The sequence below is a fragment of the Periplaneta americana genome, chromosome 9 (assembly GCF_040183065.1).
Source record: "Periplaneta americana isolate PAMFEO1 chromosome 9, P.americana_PAMFEO1_priV1, whole genome shotgun sequence".
NCBI classification, from domain to species: Eukaryota; Metazoa; Arthropoda; class Insecta; order Blattodea; family Blattidae; genus Periplaneta; species Periplaneta americana.
In genome coordinates, this window is record NC_091125.1 from 143,036,841 (window position 1) to 143,060,137 (window position 23,297).

Here is a 23,297-nt window from a genome sequence, read left to right on the forward strand (position 1 = left end):
AACAGCGGTTTACAATTACTTTGAAAACCAACGGCGTAACTTTATTGATATAGCAGGCGAGACCCAACAATTTGACTAGAATTCTGATACACACAAATCACAAATAAGAATATAAAAATGTGGTTATACAATATTTAATAGAATAGTCAATTACTTTGTCATCCATAACCGTAAAAATTCCCAAAGACTGCAACCATTTTATTTTCATTTATTGTCCTGTTTTTTTTAATCACCAACACGCATTTAGTTTATAATACATCAACAATTAACGTTTGGTACGACCGCAAACATAATTCCATCGACACACACTTATATTGTAACATTAATTTACATTGGAAATCGGCATTAGCACAAACACGTGTACTGTACGGTCAGCCTCAGGGTGACAGATAATTACAGTGTTGCCGACGTATGGCCCCGGCTTGTATCTAAAGAAGGCTCTGCCCAAACCCTTTAACCAGTATACGCCAATGATAGCACCAGATCTAGAGGGAAAATCGCTGATATGGACAAACGAGTTCTAACTCGTTGATATGGACACTCACTCACGGAAACGTCAAATGCAATCAAGTCAGAGTGAAAATGTAGTTCTAGTTTCTTCCGAAAGATGTCTTTGGTTGTATATATGCGTATATTCTGCCACCTATAATCTGTTTAGAGAGTTATTCTGTAGGAGTTTGTTTAATTGATGAAATAATATTATTATAAGATAAATTGTTAGGAAGTTACGTTATTGGCTGTTGACTTGCTGAGTATCATGCTATTTAAGTGAAGTGATATTTTCAGAGCATTAAGCACACTATTCGCGCTATCGTTTCGATGCGTTGCATAATTATATGACATGAACGTTCATAGATAATTTCACCCTAGCCTTTGCAGCCACCCATAACATTTTGTAGTGTCTGTGCTGTAAAGGTAAGTTTGGATTTAACATGAATAATAAAGTTACATCACTATTACATAACACAGTGTTTTACTTCATGTGTAATTACTTGATATGCAAGTTAGAAGTTTTGAGTAATGAACTGTCAAAATACCGAAAACTAGTTACATTGAATGACAGTAGTAGGTGTACAAGAACTTATTTATTAAAAATATATTTTTAATTTAGCGATCATGTCCTTCAATACATAGTTTCATTTGTAAATGTCAGTAGAAATGTTAAGATCGACGCTAATTCATTGTTTTGAAATGTACAGTGCCAAGTTGGTCTGTGATAGACTTAGGTCTATCTATCAGCTATTAATTACACTAAACAACAAAATGTTCACTTTTTGTTTTGCCTCCAAATAAAAATAGGTGATTATAAAGTATATCGTATATCGATTCTAATTCGTACTCTGAAAAAGATGGGGAAGTCTGATTGCATTATTTTGTAAATCAATAGGCCTTGGCTTACGATTTTTTTTTTTTTTTCACAGACAAAATTTCTCGACACCAAACATTCTACGTGGTTCATTTTATTTGAAAAGAATGTGCAAAACACACAATTCCTGCCGCAGAATTTTTGTGTTAATTGCTGTTGCATGCATATAAATTCACAAAAATGCTTGTAATTCCTTTAGAGTTCTATAATTTTCTGAAACATTTTTATTTGTAGCAGGATCCAGCAATAGTGAGGAAGCATGCTGGATAACCCTTTCAATTTGAGATACATCCTGAAGGAATCTCTCTGACTTCTGCAAGTTTCAGTAGAAATTCAAATGGGAATGTATAAAATGGATTTTCAGGGACATATTGCATTCCATCATCTCAAATGTTAAAATATTTTTCTTCAGTTTGATATAATTACAGTAATATCTGATCTAAAATTTACAAAAAAAAATTGAACACATACCACGCTAATTTTTCTGTACCTAAATTTCCCCCCCCCCCCCCGAACTATTGGTCCCTCATGATTTGGGGGGGGGGGGTTTAGAACCAATGAAAATAACTTCTTTTATTTCCCTTCACTCAACCTCTGAAACTTGCCTCTGAAGTAATTAAAATTTCATTCCTCTTTTTATGCCTTGATTTAACAAATTTATCATGAAGTAATCCTTACTTCATATGGATTGGCGGAAAATTTTGTTAGTATCTACACGTTAATGGTACTGCATCCATTTTTCTCCTTGTATTAGGCCTTAAACTTTTTATCAAAATTTACTTTTTGATTTTGTAATGATTGTTGTCACATAAGAAACAACAATTTTGTATAGGTAGTTTGATTACATTCCAGTTAGAAGTCAGTAATTTCAGGTCCCCACAAATTTGCCATTTATGTTCAGAATAGGTTACAACATTCACAAAAATATCCATGTTCTTATGTCTTTCTTTCATATTGACAATGTGAGTCACTGGTACCGAGAAATAAACATTTAATCATTTAATAAGACTTGGGGAGGCCGAGACGTAGACGGGAGGATAATATTAAAATGGATTTGAGGGAGGTGGGATATGATGATAGAGACTGGATTAATCTTGCACAGGATAGGGACCGATGGCGGGCTTATGTGAGGGCGGCAATGAACCTTTGGGTTCCTTAAAAGCCATTTGTAAGTAAGTAAGTAAGTAATAATAAGACTTAGGCTTGACTTTGACTTAAGTCTATTTGGAATGCAATCTCTTTGTCATTGGAGATCAGCAAATACAATTTTCTTCTTGAGGAAAATCGTCACGAATAAAATAAATTCACAAGAAATTTTGAAATTACTTCCTTTCTATGTACCTGCAATTCATCAAGTCACGCAAAAATGTACTTTTCCAAATCCCAAGATCAAGTACAGTCAGTAACAAGAATTCATCTCTAATTAGAATGCTGCCTCTTTTTAACAAATTAAATTATTTGAATAATAGCTACCGGTATTAATTTATTTTCGGGAACAGATGATGCATTTAAACACAAATTTACTCAAACATGACTAACTAAATGCCGTAGCTGCTCTTCTCTGGCATTTATATTCTGATTTCTCAGTGTATGTATTACAAATTCTTCTATAAAAATTATATTTTGTTTATATAGTGTTATTTATTTTTGTAAAGGCATTATTTATATGAAAAACGTGCTTTTTGTGGACAACATGTTTGTGTACTTTCACATAAGATTTAATTAATTAATTAATTAACTTTCTGTGACACATCTAGAACCTTTGGTGTCACAACATTTTTTAAGAGACTGGAAAAAATATGACAACATTCCTTGATTTTGGAACAAGTACAACATTCGTTAGTTTCATATTCATTTGTCAGGCAATTTGAAATCTCTTCTATTAATCTTATTTTATAGGAAAGATTGGAGAATGCTGGGTTTAGGCCTACGGTGAAAGACCTGCCCTTGTGCAGAAAACTATGACTGAATGAATCTTGCTTTAAATGTACATCTAATTATTATTATCTTATTTTTGGATTAGGTTGGTTTAGATTAAGATAACTTAAGTTAGTTAGAATTTTTCCTCACCGAAAACATTGATGGACTGATTTTGGCTTGTGGATCACTTGGCATCTAGTATTAAGGACGATGTGGTCTGTAATTGATGTAATTAATTGTAGATAGTATTACTCTTTCGCATAATCTTTACTACTCGTAACAAACCTATCTTAAGCCTAGTTGTATCAATCATAGACAGAACATAATTATGCAGTTCCCCACCTCTGTAATAGGTCCTAATATCAATGTTCTTATTCAGTGAAGGGCCAATTTTATTAGTCAATATACACACATGCGGAACTATTAATAATGGAATTTCTCAAGGATCAATATTAGGTCCCCTACTTTTTCTAGTGTTTATAAATGATCTTGCCCCCCTAATAAGAGATGTAGGTCATCCCATATTATTTGCAGATGACACAAGTATAGTAATTACAGCCAATAACTCCAACACATTCCAATCTTCAACAGAGGAAATTCACTTCAAAATATGTGACTGGTTCTCGGTCAATAAATTAGTATTAAATTGTAACAAAACTAACATAATTCAATTTAAATCCTGTCCAAATTCAACGTCGCAAATTTCTAGCACAATAATTAATAATAGATCCCTATCAGAAACAACAACAACCAAATTTCTTGGCTTAAAAATCGATAATGTGTTAAATTGGAAAAATCATATTAAAGAAATTACCCCCAAACTAAATTCAGCTTGTTTTGCTATTAGATCAATGCAAAAGACAGTAAATATCAATACCTTAAAAACAATATACTTTGCATACTTCCACTCGGTAATGAGTTTTGGAATAATATTCGGGGGAAATTCCACAGATAGTAACAATATATTTCTATTACAAAAAAGAGTAATTAGAATAATAGTAGGTGCCGAATCTAGGGAATCGTGTAGGACTATTTTAAAAAAACTACAAATAATGCCCATGGCTTGTCAGTATATCTTTTCATTAATAATCTTCCTCGTATGTAATCGTGAAAACTTTGTAACTAATTCAACAGTTCATAGCATAAATACACGTCAAAAAAATTACTTTCATACTCCATCGGCAAGTCTATCATGCTATCAAAAAGGAGTGCATTATATGGCAGTAAAAATGTTTAATACCCACCCTATCGATATAAAAAATGAAACTCAAAACATAAAATTATTTAGGGCCAAATTAAAGAAGTACCTAATTTCTCACGCCTTCTATTCTGTAGGTGAATTCATGACATTCCATAACACTTCATGAAATTGATACTAAAACTATGTGTTTGTACTAGTAGACTATATTGTAAATCTCGTCTGTATATATTTCATCTAGACTGAAACTATAAATTAAGATTTTATAATAGTATTAAGTTTTTTGACTTGTTCCATATTCTAGCTGTAAGCATGTATGAATACCATGGAATGTTAATAAATACAATACAATACAATACAATACATACACACGCACACACGTTCTGTCCCAGGGCAGATCTTTCACTGCAAACCCAGCATTCACCAATTTTTCCTAGTTTCTGCTTTCCTCTTAGTTTCCGTATATGTTCCATATAACTATCTTAATGTCGTCTATCATCTGATATCATCTTCTGCTCCGAACTCTTCTCCTGTACACCATTGACTTGGTCTCCTAAATTCAGATCACTTGTCCTGCCTGTGGTTTTCCTAAAGTGTTAATACGATGAAAGAGTAATGGAACGGAGAAAAATTCTCTCCGGCACTGGGACTTGAACCCGGGTTTTCATCTCTACATGCTGATGCTTTATCCACTAAGCCACACCGGATACCCATCCCAGTGTCGGACAGAATCGTCTCAGTTTACGTTGCAACTCTTGGGTTCCCTCTAGTGGCCGCCCTCTGCACTACGTCGTAGAAGTCTATGAACATAGGACTGAAGTTCACACATGTGCTGAGGTGCACTCGTTATGAGTGACTAGTTGGCCGGGATCCGTATGATGATGCAGAATATCTGCATGGAAATATCATATGTACTTCGGTACATTAAAATATGATATGCGTAAATCACTTAGTGATTTAAGACGGCACTTATTCCGTCTGATCCCGGCCAGCTAGTCACTCATAACGAGTAGGTTGATGGCATGATCGACTTAACCCTACAAAGGTACAAGTTTTCTTAAAATAATAAGTTTCAATACTAACATTTACGAACTGCAAAACTATTATTTCAGGATACAATCTCAACAAAAAGTACTTGCGTATACTTCCTGTCTCCTTTCACTGCTGACTATAATTTAGAGTTTGTAAGACTTTGTTTTCGTTTAAGAGAAGAAGTTGAGAATAACAATTTTCACTTCAACGGTAATAACACAGTGTTTCCATTGTTGGCATTCGCAGGCTTTTTGTTGTCCCTCTCGCTTACATTTACAATGTAAGGCAATGAAGTCAGCATAACAAAATTTTAACAAGTAACTGAGAAAATATATAATTTTCAATAAAAATCGCAAATGATCGATTTTACACCCACTGATTGACTTTACCCACTTCTATGGTACAAAGGAAACGAAAAACAGATTGAAAACCTACACAAACACATAAACAAAATACATCCGAAACTACACTACACACTAGAAACAGAAAACAACAAATTCATACATTTCTTAGACATCACAATAACAAAAACAGACAACAAACACATGTTCAAAATATACAGGAAACCTACCACCACCATAATGCACATACACAACACCTCCAATTACCCCACACAACACAAACACGCAGCATTCTGATCCATGATACACAGACTCCTCAACATTCCTATGAACCAACAAGACTATAACGAAGAAATACGCACTATCAAATACATAGCACAGGAAAATGGATTCAACCCCAACATAATAGACAACAGCATAAGAAAGACTAAATGCAAACAATAAAACGCCACACAAACACAGGAAGAAACAAATACGAGTACACCACACTAATATGCGAAAACTAAAACACATACAAGATTGCATTATCATTCAACTAAAATACAACATTGCATAGGAACACACTACAAAAACATCTTAACACATAGACAAGACACACAAATAAATACAACTTAACACGAATTTACTATCATGCAACAGTTGCAACGACTTCTACATTGGACAGACTTGAAGATCATTTCAAACATGTTACAAAGAACATATCACAGCCATAACCAAATTACACAACAATTCAACCTACACAGAACACATCACAAACTCCAATCACAACTACAGCAACACAGACACTGACATGAGAATACTACACATCCAGCCAAAAAACCAGAAACTTAACACTCTAGAACAATATGAAATTTATAAACATACAAAAGCACACCTACGTCACACCTTGGAGTTTACTTTGATACGTATTTAAACTGGAATAACCAAGTAACCCATATTACCAAAAAAGTGCTTTCCATACTACATTCCTTAAACAGCATTCGAAAATCCTTCTGCTATCACTCAAGAAAATACTAGTGGAAACACTAGTAATGCCCCACTTCGATTATTGTGATTTTCTACTGGCTGACCCCAATGTCAACCAGTCGCAAAAATTACAACATCTTCATAATTCTTGTGTTCGCTTCGTCTGCGATGTCCGTCACGCTGACCACATTACCCCATCCTTCCAAACTCTAAACTGGCTACAGCTTAACGAACGTAGAAATTTTCATTCTCTTGTTCTCCTTTTCCAAGTCCTTCACACTTCTACACCTACCTACCTACCTACCTTGCCTCCCGTTTCAGTTACCTGTCATCATATCATAATCTCTTCATATGCACACAAAATAGCCGCATACTAGCCATACCAACACATAAGACATCATCGTATTCATCATCATACACAATCTTGCTCTCGCGCTTGTGGAATACCCTGCCCAGTGACATCAGAGACTGTCGGAATTTAGTAGCGTTCAAAAGCGAGCTTATTAAGCATTTTCTTACTGCGTAGAGTAGGTTTAATTTGTACTTAATCAATAAAAGAAATGCTTCTCTCTTCTTAACTTTTACAATAAATGTCTAGCTTTCATTAATCAGTTAATCTTTTAGTACTTTGATTTTTATTGTATCTGTAAATTTAATATTAATTGTAATTATAATTGTACTTGTATTCTTAATATTGAGTTGTAATCCCCTAGTAGAGGGGAAGAGAAGGCCTGATGGCCTTATCTCTACCAGGTTAAATAAATAAATAAATACATCACATCCTGAACACTCAACTCAGTTTCAAAACACAGACCCTTTTCGACACAATCATGAACACATCCCACCACAACAGGAAACCAGAAGATAACGTGGGATCTCCACTAGGCTTTTGACAATGAAGAACAAGACTTCGAAACTAGTCAGCTAAAGTAAATCGTAAATATTTCGCAAATATTAACACAGTAAAGAAGTTGGAAATTTAATCAGTGATATATAAATGTTAAAAGTGAATATAGAAAAATGAACAATACTATTTGCTGATGTCCAGACTATCATTAGTAAAACAGAGGATGAACTTCAATATAACATACCTACCGGTACTCAATTAAATTGCTGAATTGTAAAATATCAACAAGCAAAACTGAAATAATGACTTTTAGAAGAAAAGAACCCATAAGATCCAAAATAATGATAGATAATGTTATACGAAGACTTCACACTTCTGTTACCTGGAAAATAGCGTAAATATCCTATGATTACAGTAAAGACGTAAAGGCTAAATCACCTTGATTTCGGATGTTGTGTGGGACAATAAAAACTCTTAGCAGGAAAACAAGGATAGAAACAAAGTTGAAATTCTATGGAAGAATGGCTATCCCAACATTATTATATGGGAATGAATGTTGAGTCTTAAGGAGAAAAGAAGAAAGCAACATACAGGCTGCTGAAATGAAATTTCTACGAGCATTAAAATGGGTGTACAAGATGAGATCACAACAAAAAAAATGGCCTGGACGTATAAACCAATAAACAGAAGAGATCGAGATAGACCAAGAAAAGAGTGGAGTTATGAACCGGAATAGGACATCAGCCCTGTGCTGTGAAAGTCGATGATGATGATGATGATGATGATGATGATGATGATGATGGTCTAATTTAGTTTTCTACTATCAACTTATCATCTCAGAATACTGTCACTTATTTAAAATGATTGATAAATAAAACAATTACTCCTACCTGCATCAAAAAAAAAAAAAAAGAAAGAAAGAAAGAAAAGAGATTTTAAATGAGCCATTTATTTCGTGTTATTAACTATTTGATTTACTAGAATCGTAAAAAAGTTGTCTAAGAAAATCATGGAGTCCTAAATATGTTGTTGTGAATAGTAAAGGACAATAATAGTAAGTACTTGTAGTTTTATAATGTGAAAAATTTATCCAGGATATACATTTCGGTTGTCCTTGTCATTTTCTCCACAAATCAGTAATAAAAATGAAAATCTCTCATTTCTGTCATTATGTTCAGAAGTAGGTTTCGAGCTCCAAGAGCAGTATGATTGTGTTCATTATTGCCAATTTCTCTAGCAAAAGCTTATTATTTCTCATTTCAGGTGGGTGTACTGTGAAGTACAATCATGCTGCCAAGGTCGTATATGTTGGTCAGATTTCTATATCAGAATGCAGCTAAGCAGTCAACAGATCACTTGTGTGTCATTCGAGTGGGTTCGGGTAAGTTCATTTAATCATTTACGTAATACTTGTATGTTAATTGTGAACTGTATGTTCTTAAATTAATTCCAAAAACAATTCATTATTTTCTCCCAGTGGTTTAGGGAAACAGTCTTCATTCCGCTATTTCTCCATATCTTCCTTGGATATTCACTACTATCTTTTCTGTCTTGTTATAAGAAGAGTTTAGTGTAGAGGTGTAGTAAGTTATTCTACTTTTTCATGAGTTTGAAATTGAAGACCTTTAAAACCATTAACAGCCAGTGTCCTCATATGAGGACAACGGATTAAAAAATTATGTGTACAATATGTTGTTGTTGTTTTCTAATGCCAGGCATTTGACAATAAAGTCATTTGACCTCTTGCACTCCAATATTTTTCAAAGATATGTGTACAATATGTGAATTTGTTTCATCAAAATATGCTATGAGATAAATTTTTGATTGTGTATGCAATGATCTATGTTCCATCCTGAACAGATGGAAAAACTATTTTGGGCAACTACTAAATGTACATAGGCCGAATGGGAATGATCGGGATGATATTCAAATACAAACTGCTGAGCCATTTATACCCAACCTATACTTTCTTACTCTGTGAAAAGATTTATTAAATCTACATACATAGACTTCAATAAACAAAATTTGATAACACAATCTCAAGGGAAAAAATGGAACTCTCTGTATCATAATCCACAGTTAATTCCCGATTTACCACGAAAATCGTCTGTAGCTGCATTTAGATTGGCAACAGGCCATTATTGTTTGGCCAAACACCTGCATAGAATTGGAATATATCAGTCCCCTAACTGCCCATTGTGCAACTCAAACCAAGAAATGGATTCGGAACACCTCAAAATCTGTGCTTCAGTGGCTGGCCATGATAATATCTTTGAAAAATATTGGAATGCAAGAGGTCAAATGACTTTGTCAAATGCCTGGCATTAGAAAACAACAACAGCATACTTTCTGAAGTCGAAATTGTGACAGAAAATGTAAAAAAAAGTACAAGTCTCCAGGTATTGATCAAATTCCAGCAGAATTAATATAAGAAAGTGGAAACATTATTTAGGAAATTGTACCAGAGCAATGGAAGGAGTCCATAAATGTACCTGTCTTCAAGAAGGGAGAAAAGACTAACTGTAGTAACTTTTGAGGAATATCACTTTTATTGATGTCATACTAAATTTTGTCCAATATTCTTGTAAGAAGTTTAACTTCTTATGTAAATGAAATTATTGGAGGTCAGCAATGTGGTTTTAGGCATAATAGATTGACTATTGATCAGATTTTTTGTATTCGATAGATATTGGAGCAAGAATGGGATTGTAAGAGCACAGTGCATCAGTTATTCATAGATTTCAAAAAGGCATATACACGGTTAAGAGAGGAGTTTTATGTACATAATCTTCTTATTGAATTTGGTGTTACCAAGAAGCTAGTTCGATTAATTAAAATATGTCTCAGTGAAACGTACAGCAGAGTCCATATAGGCCAGTTTATGTCTGATGCTTTTCCAATTCAATGCAAGCTAAAGCAGATACACTATCACCTTTACTTTTTAACTTTGTTCTAGAATATGTCATTAGGGAAGTCCAGGAAAACAGGAATTGAACAGGTTACAGCTTGTTCATGTGATTGACGTGAATATGTTAGGAGAAAATTAAAAAATGATTAGGGAAAACACGAAAATTTTACTTGAAGTAAGTAAGGAGATAGATTTGGAAGTAAATCCCGAAAGGACAAAGTATATGATTGTGTCTCGTGACCAGAATATAGTACGAAATGAAAATATAAAAATTGGAAATTGATCCTTTGAAAAGGTGGAAAAATTCAAGTACCTTGGAGCAACAGTAAATGACACTCGAGAGGAAATTAAATGCAGAATAAATATGGGAAATGCCTGTTATTATTTGGGTGAGAAGCTTTTGTCATTCAGTTTACTCTAAAAAAAGCAGAGAGTTAGAATTTTTAGAACAGTTATATTACTGATTGTTATGTATGGTTGTGAAAGTTGGGCTCTCACTTTGAGAGAGGAACAGAGGTTAAGGGTGTTCGACAATAAGGTGGTTAGGAAAATGTTTGGGGCTAAGAGGGATGAAGTTACAGGAGAATGGAGAAAGTTACACAACGCAAAAGTGCACACATTATATTCTTCACCTAGTATCATTAGGAACTTTAAATTCAGACGTTTGAGATGGGCAGGGCATGTAGCCTGTATTTTTTTTATTGGGTTATTTTACGACTCTGTATCAACATTAGGTTATTTAGCATCTGAATGAAATGAAGGTGATAATGGCGGTGAAATGGGTCCAGGGTCCAGCACCGAAAGTTACCCAGCATTGTAGCATGTATGGACGAATCCAGAAATATGGAGACCTGAGGGAAAAAGACCTTTTGGGGAGGCTGAGACGTAGATGGGAGGATAATATTAAAATGGATTTGAGGGAGGTGGGTTATGATGGTAGGGGCTGTATTAATCTTGCTCAGGATAGGGACCGATGGCGGGCTTATGTGAGGGCGGCAATGAATCTCCGAGTTTCTTAAAAACCACTTGTAAGTAAGTACCTATGCAATGATATGAAAATTTTTACCCTACAAAATTTCAATAAATAATCAAGAATAACTAACAAAAGGAATGCTGCTAACCATCCTCATTTACAATGTTCTACTAAAAATTAAATTTTCATCGACTATAAGTTGCCTGCTTCCCACATTTTACACACCTCTTTAATCTCATTTGAAGCGAGGAATTCGTCTGCTCTTTTCTCTTCTTCCTCCTCAGACGAGATCCCCTCCATTGCCTCTTGCTGTTGCTCGTAAGTGAAGCAAATTACATACGAATCGTCCTGCTCGTATTGCAAGAAATCGCTCTTTTATCAACAGTAATCTCACTAGAGGTTTTGATTTATCTAGAGAAAATCAAAACTCGAGTGGGATTTAATTGACTATTACATGATTAGAAGAAAGTATATAAAGATTAGAAGTAACGAAGTACTCCAATACAATAAAATATTAATTGACTTACGAAAATACAAAACTGTCTTCAAATTTGTACCATCTCAACATTATAAATATTACGCTAGATGATGGCAGTAGTGTGTTATGAATAGCTGTTTTCTTATCAATTGTGCCAACTATGGAATCTTCATTGAACTCTGTGGACGGTTACTGGTGAAGAAGGCTTTGTAGATTCAGTTTAATTTTTATTAAAACAGTTGCATTCCACTTCATTTATCCCGATCCCAGTAATCAACGTCACTTGACAGATGATTTTCAATAAATCTTAGTATTAAACAATCTCTGATACGTGACTATTCATAATATCATATAGCAGAAGCTATAACATAACCTAAATAATATAAACGAGTGTTAGAAAAGTTTTAATTAGGGATGATGAAATAAACAAGAAACATTTTAATTAATGATGATGAAATAAAAAATAAACATGAATAATTTTAAAAGAAACAATTATTGAAAGTAGGTACAATTTTCAAATTTCAATGTTTTAATGATTGGTGGTTCAGTTGATTTTATATTGGATGTGTGCGTAAAAAGAAGTGAACTTGGTGATGTATATGGTGTATACTTACTTACTGGCTTTTAAGGAACTCAGAGGTTCATTGCCGCCCTCACATAAGCCCGCCATCAGTCCCTATCCTGAGCAAGATTAATCCAGTCTCTACCATCATATCCCACCTCCCTCAAATCCATTTTAATATTATCTTCCCACCTACGTCTCGGCCTCCCCAAAGGTCTTTTTCCCTCTGGCCTCCCAACTAACACTCTATATGCATTTCTGGATTCGCCCATACGTGCTACATGTCCTGCCCATCTCAAACGTCTGGATTTTATGTTCCTAATTATGTCAGGTGAAGAATACAATGCGTGCAGCTCTGCGTTGTGTAACTTTCTCCATTCTCCTGTAACTTCAGCCTTCTTAGTCCCAAATATTTTCCTAAGAATCTTATTCTCAAACACCCTTAATCTCTGTTCCTATCTCAAAGTGAGAGTCCAAGTTTCACAACCATACAGAACAACCGGTATATAACTGTTTTATAAATTCTAACTTTCAGATTTTTTGACAGAAGACTAGATGACAAAAGCTTCTCAACCCAATAATAACATGCACTTCCCATATTTATTCTGCATTTAATTTCCTCCCGAGAGTCATTTATATTTGTTACTGTTGCTCCAAGATATTTGAATTTTTCCACCTCTTTGAAAGATAAATCTCCAATTTTTATAGTTCCATTTCGTACAATATTCTGGTCACGAGACATAATCATATACTTAGTCTTTTCGGGATTTACTTCCAACCCTATCGCTTTACTTGCTTCAAGTAGAATTTCCGCGTTTTCCCTAATCGTTTGTGGATTTTCTCCTAACATATTCACGTCATCCGCATAGACAAGAAGCTGATGTAACCCATTTAACTCCAAACCCTGTCTATTATCCTGAACTTTCCTAATGGCATATTCTAGAGCGAAGTTGAAAAGTAAAGGTGAGAGTGCATCTCCCTGCTTTAGCCCGCAGTGAATTGGAAAAGCATCAGATAGAAACTGGCCTATACGGACTCTGCTGTAAGTTTCATTAAGACACATTTTAATTAATCGAACTAGTTTCTTGGGAATACCAAATTCAATAAGAATATTATATAAAACTTCTCTCTTAACCGAGTCATACACCTTTTTGAAATCTATGAATAATTGATGTACTGTACCCTTATACTCCCATTTTTTCTCCAATATCTGTCGAATACAAAAAATCTGATCAATAGTCGCTCTATTACGCCTAAAACGATGGTGTATCCCTGAACTTATTCAGGATTTCCAAATGGTGCTATTCATTTATTTGTAAATAGGATTTCAGGGGAGATGCATAGCTATGATGAGTGGTCTTTATTAATTCTTGTTCTTGAATGCCAGTGTGAGTCATATTTGAAAGTGCTGTGCATCGACTGGAGTGGTTTGTAATTTTCTGTTTTTTGGCGTCCAGACCAGTGCAGTTTGAAATGTTGGCAAACAAAGAAACAAATGCTAGGGTAGTGATAAAATTAAACAAATGCTAGGGACGCGATAAAATTACACAAATGCTAGGGACGCGATGGAATTGTGCGATAAGCAGCCGTGATTGGTTGAAAGACGTCCTTTCGTACCGTTTTATTGGTCAAAAGTAGTGTGACGTAGTAAAAGTGTAATAGTCAAACATAAATGTTTCCTCAATGTTCGCTCATTTTGCAAAACACTTGCAAACCAAACTCGTAATCTAGGGTTTTACTGTAGGCCTACTTGCCATTGAAAAAATATTTTAATATTGTTCTTTTTTCTTTTTTTTTCTTAATTTCAGGATGTTTGAAACGTCGATTGAGTGTGTTAGTGAAAGAAATCTGTGAACGCAGAGTGAATGTTGATGATGGATGGCATTATATCCGAAAGTCCTCTGATCCCACAAGGATTGTTATGTGGTCACGGCTACTTGCTACCAATAACATCCAACCACCGAAGAAGAAATTGGCGAAGGAAGAAGATTTGAACAGTGTCGTAGAGAAAAGGATAGAAAAGAAGTCACTAGAAATTGATACACAAGCAACACCTACGGAGGTAAAATCAGTGACGGAAGAAAAACCAGAACAGATGGTAGCTATGGAGAAAAAGAGTATTATTAGAGAAGCAGAGCAGCAGAATGCTGCCACGAGCATGCTGAAGGAAGTAGTCAATAAGGGTAAATATCATCAGAGAAAATTAAATTTATTGTAAGAACGTATTTACAGCAATATGTGTACATATATCTAATGCCTACCCACTTCACTTAATGTTGGTGGTTTCGTGTTTTGTAACAGTGTTAATCCACTGCCTGTAATCCCAAGATTTTTCCAACATTGTTGTATTTATGGTTGTTAATGTAACTACATGCATAGATATGTTTCCTCAGAATATTTTAATTTCTTTTACCAATATCATTCCATTGTGTTTTTTTTTTTTTTGTTTTTTTAATTTTATTACTGTTTTCATATATAGTGAGAATCACGTAAGAGCAGTTCCTAAAAGGCTAATTTGGCCGTCTCTTCAGAGTTGCCAACTAATACCAGATATCACCAAAGAGGGTAGCATCACAAGCCATGTAAAATAATAATAATAATAATAATAATAATAATAATAATAATCGTAATAACGGTGTCTTGCTTATTTACTTATTTACCATATCTCATCTTTATGTTGAGAGATATTTTCTAAATGGTTCAATAATTTGTGAAAGAATAGGCCTATATTTTCCTCCTGAACCTCTTGCACATTATGTTGGTAATTAGTAGATTAATATGATCTAATATTAAAATGTATTTTGTCTGACAACATGAAATTCATTGCTTTGACTAAACAGTTTATGATTTACGAGACCTAACCTAAAAATATTTTTGTTAGATCACGTGAAATGGTTAGTACAAACTCCGAAAACCGAATGCCACTTCGAAATGAATGCTTAAGAATACTTACTCTTAATAATTTTACTATTCTAATTATAATTACTGTATCTGTGTGCATAATTCTTTCTTCATTAGGCCTATTTATTAATATATCCGTCTGTTATAACAGATGACCATATAGGTCCAGAAAACAATTTAAAAAAATGCATATATGGAATAGAGAGAAAAATCAATACAATAGGTAGCAATCATAGTACAGTATGCAATTTAGAAAATGTAAAAATTAAACATTATATAAATGATTATGTAAAATGCCTATGGATTTCTTTAAGATATTTAAACAAATATTTTTAATTTCTTGGGATGTCATATCATATTGTTTTAAAATGTCAGTAGTATATTTTTACGCTGATCCGCGGGCACCAAAAAGCAAACCCCTTTACCTCCCATGTGTAATCAATTGCATTGTATCTCTCACTCAAATGAGGAACACATGGACAGTAAATGATTTGTTCTTCTTGATCAGTTGCTAAGGCTCGTTATACATATGAACTATAGATTCCTGAAGTGTAGCCTACTCTAAATGACACACACTTTCTTTCTTGGAGGAGTCACTGCCATGCTAGTTTCTCTCTTTGACGTTATCGTAATAAAAATCTAAACACGAAAGAAAGTAATTAAAATGTGAAATGGCATTTCTATCGATCACCCAAGTGCATGTATCACACTGTAGGTTACATTTATTTACACAGGCCTATCTGACTATAACCTTGAATTGTAACAACACGACAGAACACACAAAATAATTATTATGTATTAATATTAATACTGATATTAATTAATTATTAGTTCATATTTCACTAGACTAGACGGCATTTCGGAAGGTGGTTAGCTTCTATATGCGCCGTAGATTTCTGGTATGTGACGTCACAAGCTTGTATAATAGAACCAGTCAGAATCAGTCTATAACAAGCACTTCCCGGGTTCATTTGTTCACGAGTGTTTCAATACATTGAATAAGTGAAACTAACATTTACTGTGTGTATGTAAGGTAAATAAATGGAAGAAGGGACTGTAAAAAGACAAGTATTACACAAGCAGGCGCGGAAAATAGTGTTTAAGGTGTATAATTATTTTAAAAACGTTAACGAGCAAAACACTGCCGGCCATCTTGGTGCTGGCAGCAACATTGCCAACATGCAAGAAACGACTGCAGAAGCATGTGGTGTGGGATTGAGAACCGTGCAAAGAATATTGTTAGTGAAAGAAAGAGGGTTTGTTTAGTGTCATGCTTACAGTAATCAATGGCTAAGGTCATTATTGTCTTTTGATAATTTAAATTCCCTCCTGTGCTATTTGTATTGCACGTGCTCGTGAAGTACGATGTGGCAATGTTGTATGCTGCCTTGCTCTCTCTATCTGTCTCTCTCGACGCAAACGCTAGCAGACAACCGCCTTCCGAATTGCTGCCGACTCTAGCTTTCAGTAATCAGCTCAGAAATCTAGAACAATTTGAATTTTCAGAATTTGCACTGCTGCCAACATAACAGTTAGAAACTCACTACCAATTGTAGTATTTCTCAGTACCGAAATTCGAAACGAAGTTGGCAAAAGAAAATTCAACCTTCAAACTAGAAAATCACTATAATCAACTAGTATATGTAGTATTTGGAGAAAAATGATTAGATTTCACCCTTAGGGTATTAAGTAAGCTGATCCAGACTATAGTCTTCTCTGATGGTATTCAATATCTGCATCCTTGCCATTAGCATTAAAATTAAAATTAGTCCCTTATTCTTGGATTTATACAACAGGGACACCCTTTTTTATTATTATTTCTTATTAATGTTTTACATTCCATTGTAGAAGTATACAGTAATTTATTTATGCCTTTACAGTTATACCTGGCAAGAAGCGTGTTAGAGTGGACCTTAGTGCTTCATCAATGGAGCGAAACTTCATCACCCCTGTTCGTGCTATGTCAGACTTTCTTCTCAAACCATCCGACCTTGAAGAACTTCGTAAAACGAAGAGACGCTCACCCTATGAGAACGAGCCACCTATAACTGTTTTCTGGAGGAAAGATGTTGAAGCAAAGTGAGAAATTCAGCATTGAATATTTCTATCCATTAATGTTCAGTAGTTAGAATCAGTCACTGTAGTGTTTCCTGCAATTTCACATGAAGTTAGGGACTATCAAATAATAGCACTTTGAACATGGTTTTTATTCTAAGCTGTTGTGTCATGATTGGTTTAGAATTCTTCCGCCTCTAAGGAAGTGATATTAGGCAGTAATTGTAATTGCTTCTCTGAAGATATATATCTGCAGCTATTTCGTACCAATCTTTAAGAAGGGGGACAAGACTAACTGTAGTAACTTTCGAGGAATATCACTTTTGTTGACGTCGTACAAAATTTTGTCCAATATTCTTTTGAGAAGATTAACTGCATATGTAGATGAAATTATTGGGGATCATCAGTGTGGTTTTAAGCGTAATAGATCAACTATTGACCAGATATTTTGTATTCGACAGATAATGGAGAAAAAATGGAAGTATAAGGGTACAGTGCATCAGTTATTCATAGATTTCAAAAAGGCATATGACTCGGTTAAGAGAGAAGTTTTATATGATATTCTTATTGAATTTGGTATTCCCAAGAAACTAGTTCGATTAATTAAAATGTGTCTCAGTGAAACGTACAGCAGAGTTCGTATATGTCAGTTTCTGTCAGATGCGTTTCCAATTTACTGTGGGCTAAAGCAAGGAGATGCACTATCACCTTTACTTTTTAACTTTGCTCTAGAGTATGCCATTAGGAAAGTCCAGGATAACAGAGAGGGTTTGGAATTGAACGGGTTACATCAGCTTCTTGCCTATGCGGATGACGTGAATATGTTAGGAGAAAATCCACAAACGATTAGGGAAAACATGGGAATTTTACTGGAAGCAAGTAAAGAGATAGGTTTGGAAATAAATCCAGAAAAGACGAAGTATATGATTATGTCTCGTGACCAGAATATTGTACGAAATGAAAATATAAAAATGGAAATTTATCTTTTGAAGAGGTGGAGAAGTTCAAATATCTTGGAGCAACAGTAACAAATATAAATGATACTCGGGAGGAAATTAAACACAGAATAAATATGGGAAATGCCTGTTATTATTCGGTTGAGAAGCTTTTATCATCCAGTCTGCTGTCAAAAAATCTGAAATTTATAAAACACTTATATTACCAGTTGTTCTGTATGGTTGTGAAACTTGGACTCTCACTCTGAGAGAGGAACAGAGATTAAGGGTGTTTGAGAATAAGATTCTTAGAAAAATATTTGAGGCTAAGAGGGATGAAGTTACAGGAGAATGGAGAAAGTTACACAACACAGAACTGCACGCATTGTATTCTTCACCTGACATAATTAGGAACATTAAATCCAGATGTTTGAGATGGGCAGGGCATGTAGAACGTATGGGCGAATCCAGAAATGCATATAGATAGTTAGTTGGGAGGCTGGAGGGAAAAAGACCTTTAGGGATGCCGAGACGTAGATGGAAGATAATATTAAAATGGATTTGAGGGAGGTGGGATACGATGATAGAGAATGGATTAATCTTGCTCAGGATAGGGACCAATGGCGGGCTTATGTGAGGGTGGCAATGAACCTCTGGGTTCCTTAAAAGCCTGTAAGTAAGTAATTGTAATTGCTTCTCTGAAGATATATATCTGCAGCTATTTCAGAGAACTACAAGGGGCATGCTTTAAAGTTAAGTGGTTATTATTATTTAAGGAGGTCTAAAATTTGAGACTTTCAATTATTAATCACATATTGCCCAGTGTAGCGTGTACCCATGAGTGTGAGATGCTTTTGTGGAGAGACCAATATGCTTGTCAATGACAAACCTTGATCATAGAAGTCAGCAAATTCTCGTAATAGAAGCCAGGTATAGACTTGACATTTGGAGTGGGATAGGAGGAGATTGTACTATGATTATTCTTTCGGGGATTTTTAATTCCTCTGGAAAGATTGACAGTGAACCTACATTTGAACTTTTCTCGACAAGAGACAGAATACCGTTACCCAAAAGTTCGTTCCTGAACATATTCACAATGACAGTCTAAAATGCATAAATAAAATTATTTCTATTGTCATTGCCAAAAGTAATAGTTCTTATACTTTTGATAACCACAGAAATAGTCCAAATTATATAAAGGAATAAGGAGAATGCTATTGGAAAGGTTCCAATTGAAGTACTATGTTGTGTTAACTTGTGTTACTTCATACTTTTCATCTGGATTTGTTTCAGGGCTATAGAAGTATGGGGATCTCGCGAAAATTTATTGAAGGAACTTCTCATCAGGGATGCCAAAAGGAAAACTTACCAACACAGTGAGTGTTTCATTGCACCCTTATCTTAATCCAACGTTAATTTATGTTAATGCAAAATATGAATATTATTTAATCACAACAGTGTAGTTTTTTCATTATATCTTTCATAATTTAGGATTGTTTTTCTGTCTAGATAACTCAGGTATCTTAAATTTCCTCGCTAGCTTTATTACGAAAATGGATACAAACTAATTTATAAATATTTAATTGCTATAACTATTCTTTTCTACATCATATGGTGTGCACTGAACTTTGATGTCTCCAGAATTTGGCTTCTAAATTTCTGATTCCTTCTGGCAATATTTGTCCTGATTGCTCTACGGATAATTATTGACTTTTTCTTCACTCTCTTTTTGGTGGGTACCTGATTGATTATCTTGATCTAACAAGCAAACATTCTCACAGGGGCAGATAAAAAAGTTATTTCTTTTCTTCCACCATATTAACAATGTCAAAACAAGTGCTTATACAAATTTTGGCCACTTGATCGCAATTACGATACCATCCAGAAAGTAAGATTCCCTGAGGCCGTTTACAGGAAGAAAACACAATTATTTCAGGGAAAGATTTATTAGAATAGATACAGCAATTATTGTGCTATTTTTCAACATATTCCCCACTGGAATTGAAACATGAGATCAACTTTTGTATCCATATGTCGTAGAAGTCTGCCGCCTGAAATAGGAGTGTGTGTGACAGCCATCTGCACTTCTCTGTTGATTTCATGGTATGACAAATGTCTCAATTCCGGTGGGGAATATGTAGAAGAATAACTCAACAATTGCTGTATCTGTTCCAATAAATCTTTTCATGAATTTGTGTTTTCTTTCTGTAAAGGGCCCCAGGGAATATTACTTTTTGGACAGCTCTCGTAATTGCGCTTACTTACTGGCTTTTAAGGAACCCGGAGTTTCATTGCTGTGCTCACATAAGCCCGCCATTGGTCCCTATCCTGAGCAAGATTAATCCATTCTCTATCATCATATCCCACCTCCCTCAAATCCATTTTAATATTATCTTCCCATCTACGTCTCGGCCTCCCTAAAGGTCTTTTCCCCTCCGGCCTCCCAACTAACACTCTATATGCATTTCTGGATTCGCCCATATATGCTACATGCCCTGCCCATCTCACACGTCTGGATTTAATGTTCCTAATTATGTGAGGTGAAGAATACAATGCGTGCAGTTCTCTGTTGTGTAACTTTCTCCATTCTCCTGTAACTTCATCACTTTTAGCCCCAAATATTTTCCTAAGCACCTTATTCTCAAACACCCTTAACCTATGTTCCTCTCTCAAAGTGAGAGTCCAAGTTGTGGTCGTGCCAGAGAATCAGTCCCATTCTGAGGCTTATTTGAAGGATTCGTAACAAACTTTTTTTTTTACGATGATGGGTTGTTAGCCCTTCCCCAACCCCCAAACTGGAGGACCACCCCTCATCGGCTGTTCGCGATTGCTTATTCAATATATTCACAGCTACCCTCCATATCTTGAGGCAGTCTCCTCGATCCGCAACCTGAGGATGCACCATGCCATGGTGATAGAGATCCACAATACATGGTCGTAATTGCGCTTGGTGGCTAAAATTTGTATAAGTGCTTGTTTTGACATTAGTAACATGGTGGAAGAAAAAAATTAACTTTCTGATCTGCCCTCATGAGAATGCTTGCTTATAAGCTTTCTTTCTTTTCAAAGAGTAACATGTCATATCCATAGACCACTTTACTGTCCTAGATATTGCATGTGATGCACCACATGATAGTGGTTCAACAGTGTACCAACATAGTAGTGGTTCTGCAGTGTACCAGGGTGGTGGGTGGTTGTAGTGACAGAGGTGGCAGTGGCAGTAGAAATAATAGAATGATGGCATGGGAAATGGGATTACTGCATAGGAATCATCTCCAAATACTGTCTCTGTCCATCATATGTACCACTTACATACCATTTACACTTGACAGGATTTAAATCCACTCTATGGCATAGAAAGTCTCTAGCCTAACCATTTGTTTAATAGTGTGCGATATTTGGTAAAGTGTTATAATCCGTTCTTTTTACACCACTTAAATCTAAACACATCAATCATATCGATCAGTTTGGACACTCTAGATAATATTCCTTATCATATCATACCTGCTATAGTCTCGTCACACCTGCTGTGTTTCTCAGAAGTATTATTTCTGCTGTCAGAACCCTTCACATCTTTCACTGTAAGTTTTCATATTTCACTTCCATAGAGACCTGTTAGAATTGTTTTATACACTGTAACGGTAACTTAATCTCCTATAGTTTTATTTGTCGCACATTTGATTAAATATGTGCTTTATGGCATATATCTACTTCTTCTTGGTGGTAATACATAGAAAATTGACATTTTTAATTAAAATTATAGTAGAAGAATAAAACTGACATTAAAGTTAAATGTTTTGCTGTCAGTATAACTAAATCACAGTCATCCTTAATTGAAACTCTGATGCCAGAGTCACCTAGGCAATGGTCAGGTTCCATGTAATCACTGGGTTGTTTGGCTGCATACCTGTATAGAATATCTTTCTACTCGACTCCAATATGTGCTTTGTGTGAAGAGGAAAATTCAGTTACGAATGGAGACCATCTCACATCATGATGATGATGACGATGACGATGACGATGACGTCGTCGTGGTCGTCGTCGTCGTCGTGGTTGTTGTTGTTGTCGTTGTTGTTACAAACTAGCATATTCACCCACAAATACTCTAATCATCAACCTCATCTCTCTTCCTTTAATTGGAGTAATACAATGTAACTCTTTCTTGATACAAGTCTCATGTAATGAATGGAATTCTTCATACTTTCATGCTAGAAACATCCAAAATATTTCGCTAGACTGTAGTGAAGTGTGCTAACAGTTAACCATTTATCTCCTTTTTTGCCTCTCTGATTTTTAAACTTGAATTGTGTGTACAAAAATAGGGACTTTTAACATTTTCAATTTGATGGCTGTTTTATGATCAGTGCAGAACAATAAAAAGTGTTACAATCAGAACTGAGTTCAAGAGATATTGCATTGTTTACATTTTACAATTAGTTTTGGTTCGAGCCAACCAGCAGTGTACTTTGATGAGGTAATATACAGATAATATGGCTCAAAGTAGATCAGTATAAACACGTGGGTTTACAGTAAGTAGTTTAGTGTACATTTGATGTGTTAAAATGTGTTCAAGAATGTGCATGCTTCTGTTTAATGTTGTATGTTTGCTTTATTAATTTGTGACTTCATTGTAAATAAATAATTACGATTACATATGCTTTCTGCTTGCTTCTTGCCTAAAATAGTACTACTAGTCCCACATGATATTTCAAAGTATATGATTATTAATTTTAAAATCTTACACAATAAACAATATTTCTTGGGATCTTGTACTTTCTTTTCTACTATAACCATGTGCAATGCTATGTTCTATAG

The 23,297-nt window shown here is 34.9% G+C and overlaps 1 protein-coding gene across 4 annotated transcripts in view; it reads left to right on the forward strand.

The window, feature by feature from the left end:
* Positions 1–639: 639 nt before the first annotated feature.
* The window catches only part of ZnT49B (Zinc transporter 49B), a 51,725-nt gene continuing 29,067 nt past the window's right edge, over positions 640–23,297 (forward strand). For all 4 annotated transcript variants that reach the window (XM_069836057.1, XM_069836058.1, XM_069836060.1 and 1 more), the window contains exons 1-5: positions 640–915; positions 8,934–9,051; positions 14,400–14,774; positions 17,373–17,571; positions 19,776–19,858. In XM_069836057.1, the coding sequence (XP_069692158.1) occupies positions 8,958–9,051; positions 14,400–14,774; positions 17,373–17,571; positions 19,776–19,858 (751 nt within the window). In that variant the 5' untranslated portion in view covers positions 640–915; positions 8,934–8,957. The remainder of the gene's footprint in view (positions 916–8,933; positions 9,052–14,399; positions 14,775–17,372; positions 17,572–19,775; positions 19,859–23,297) is intronic.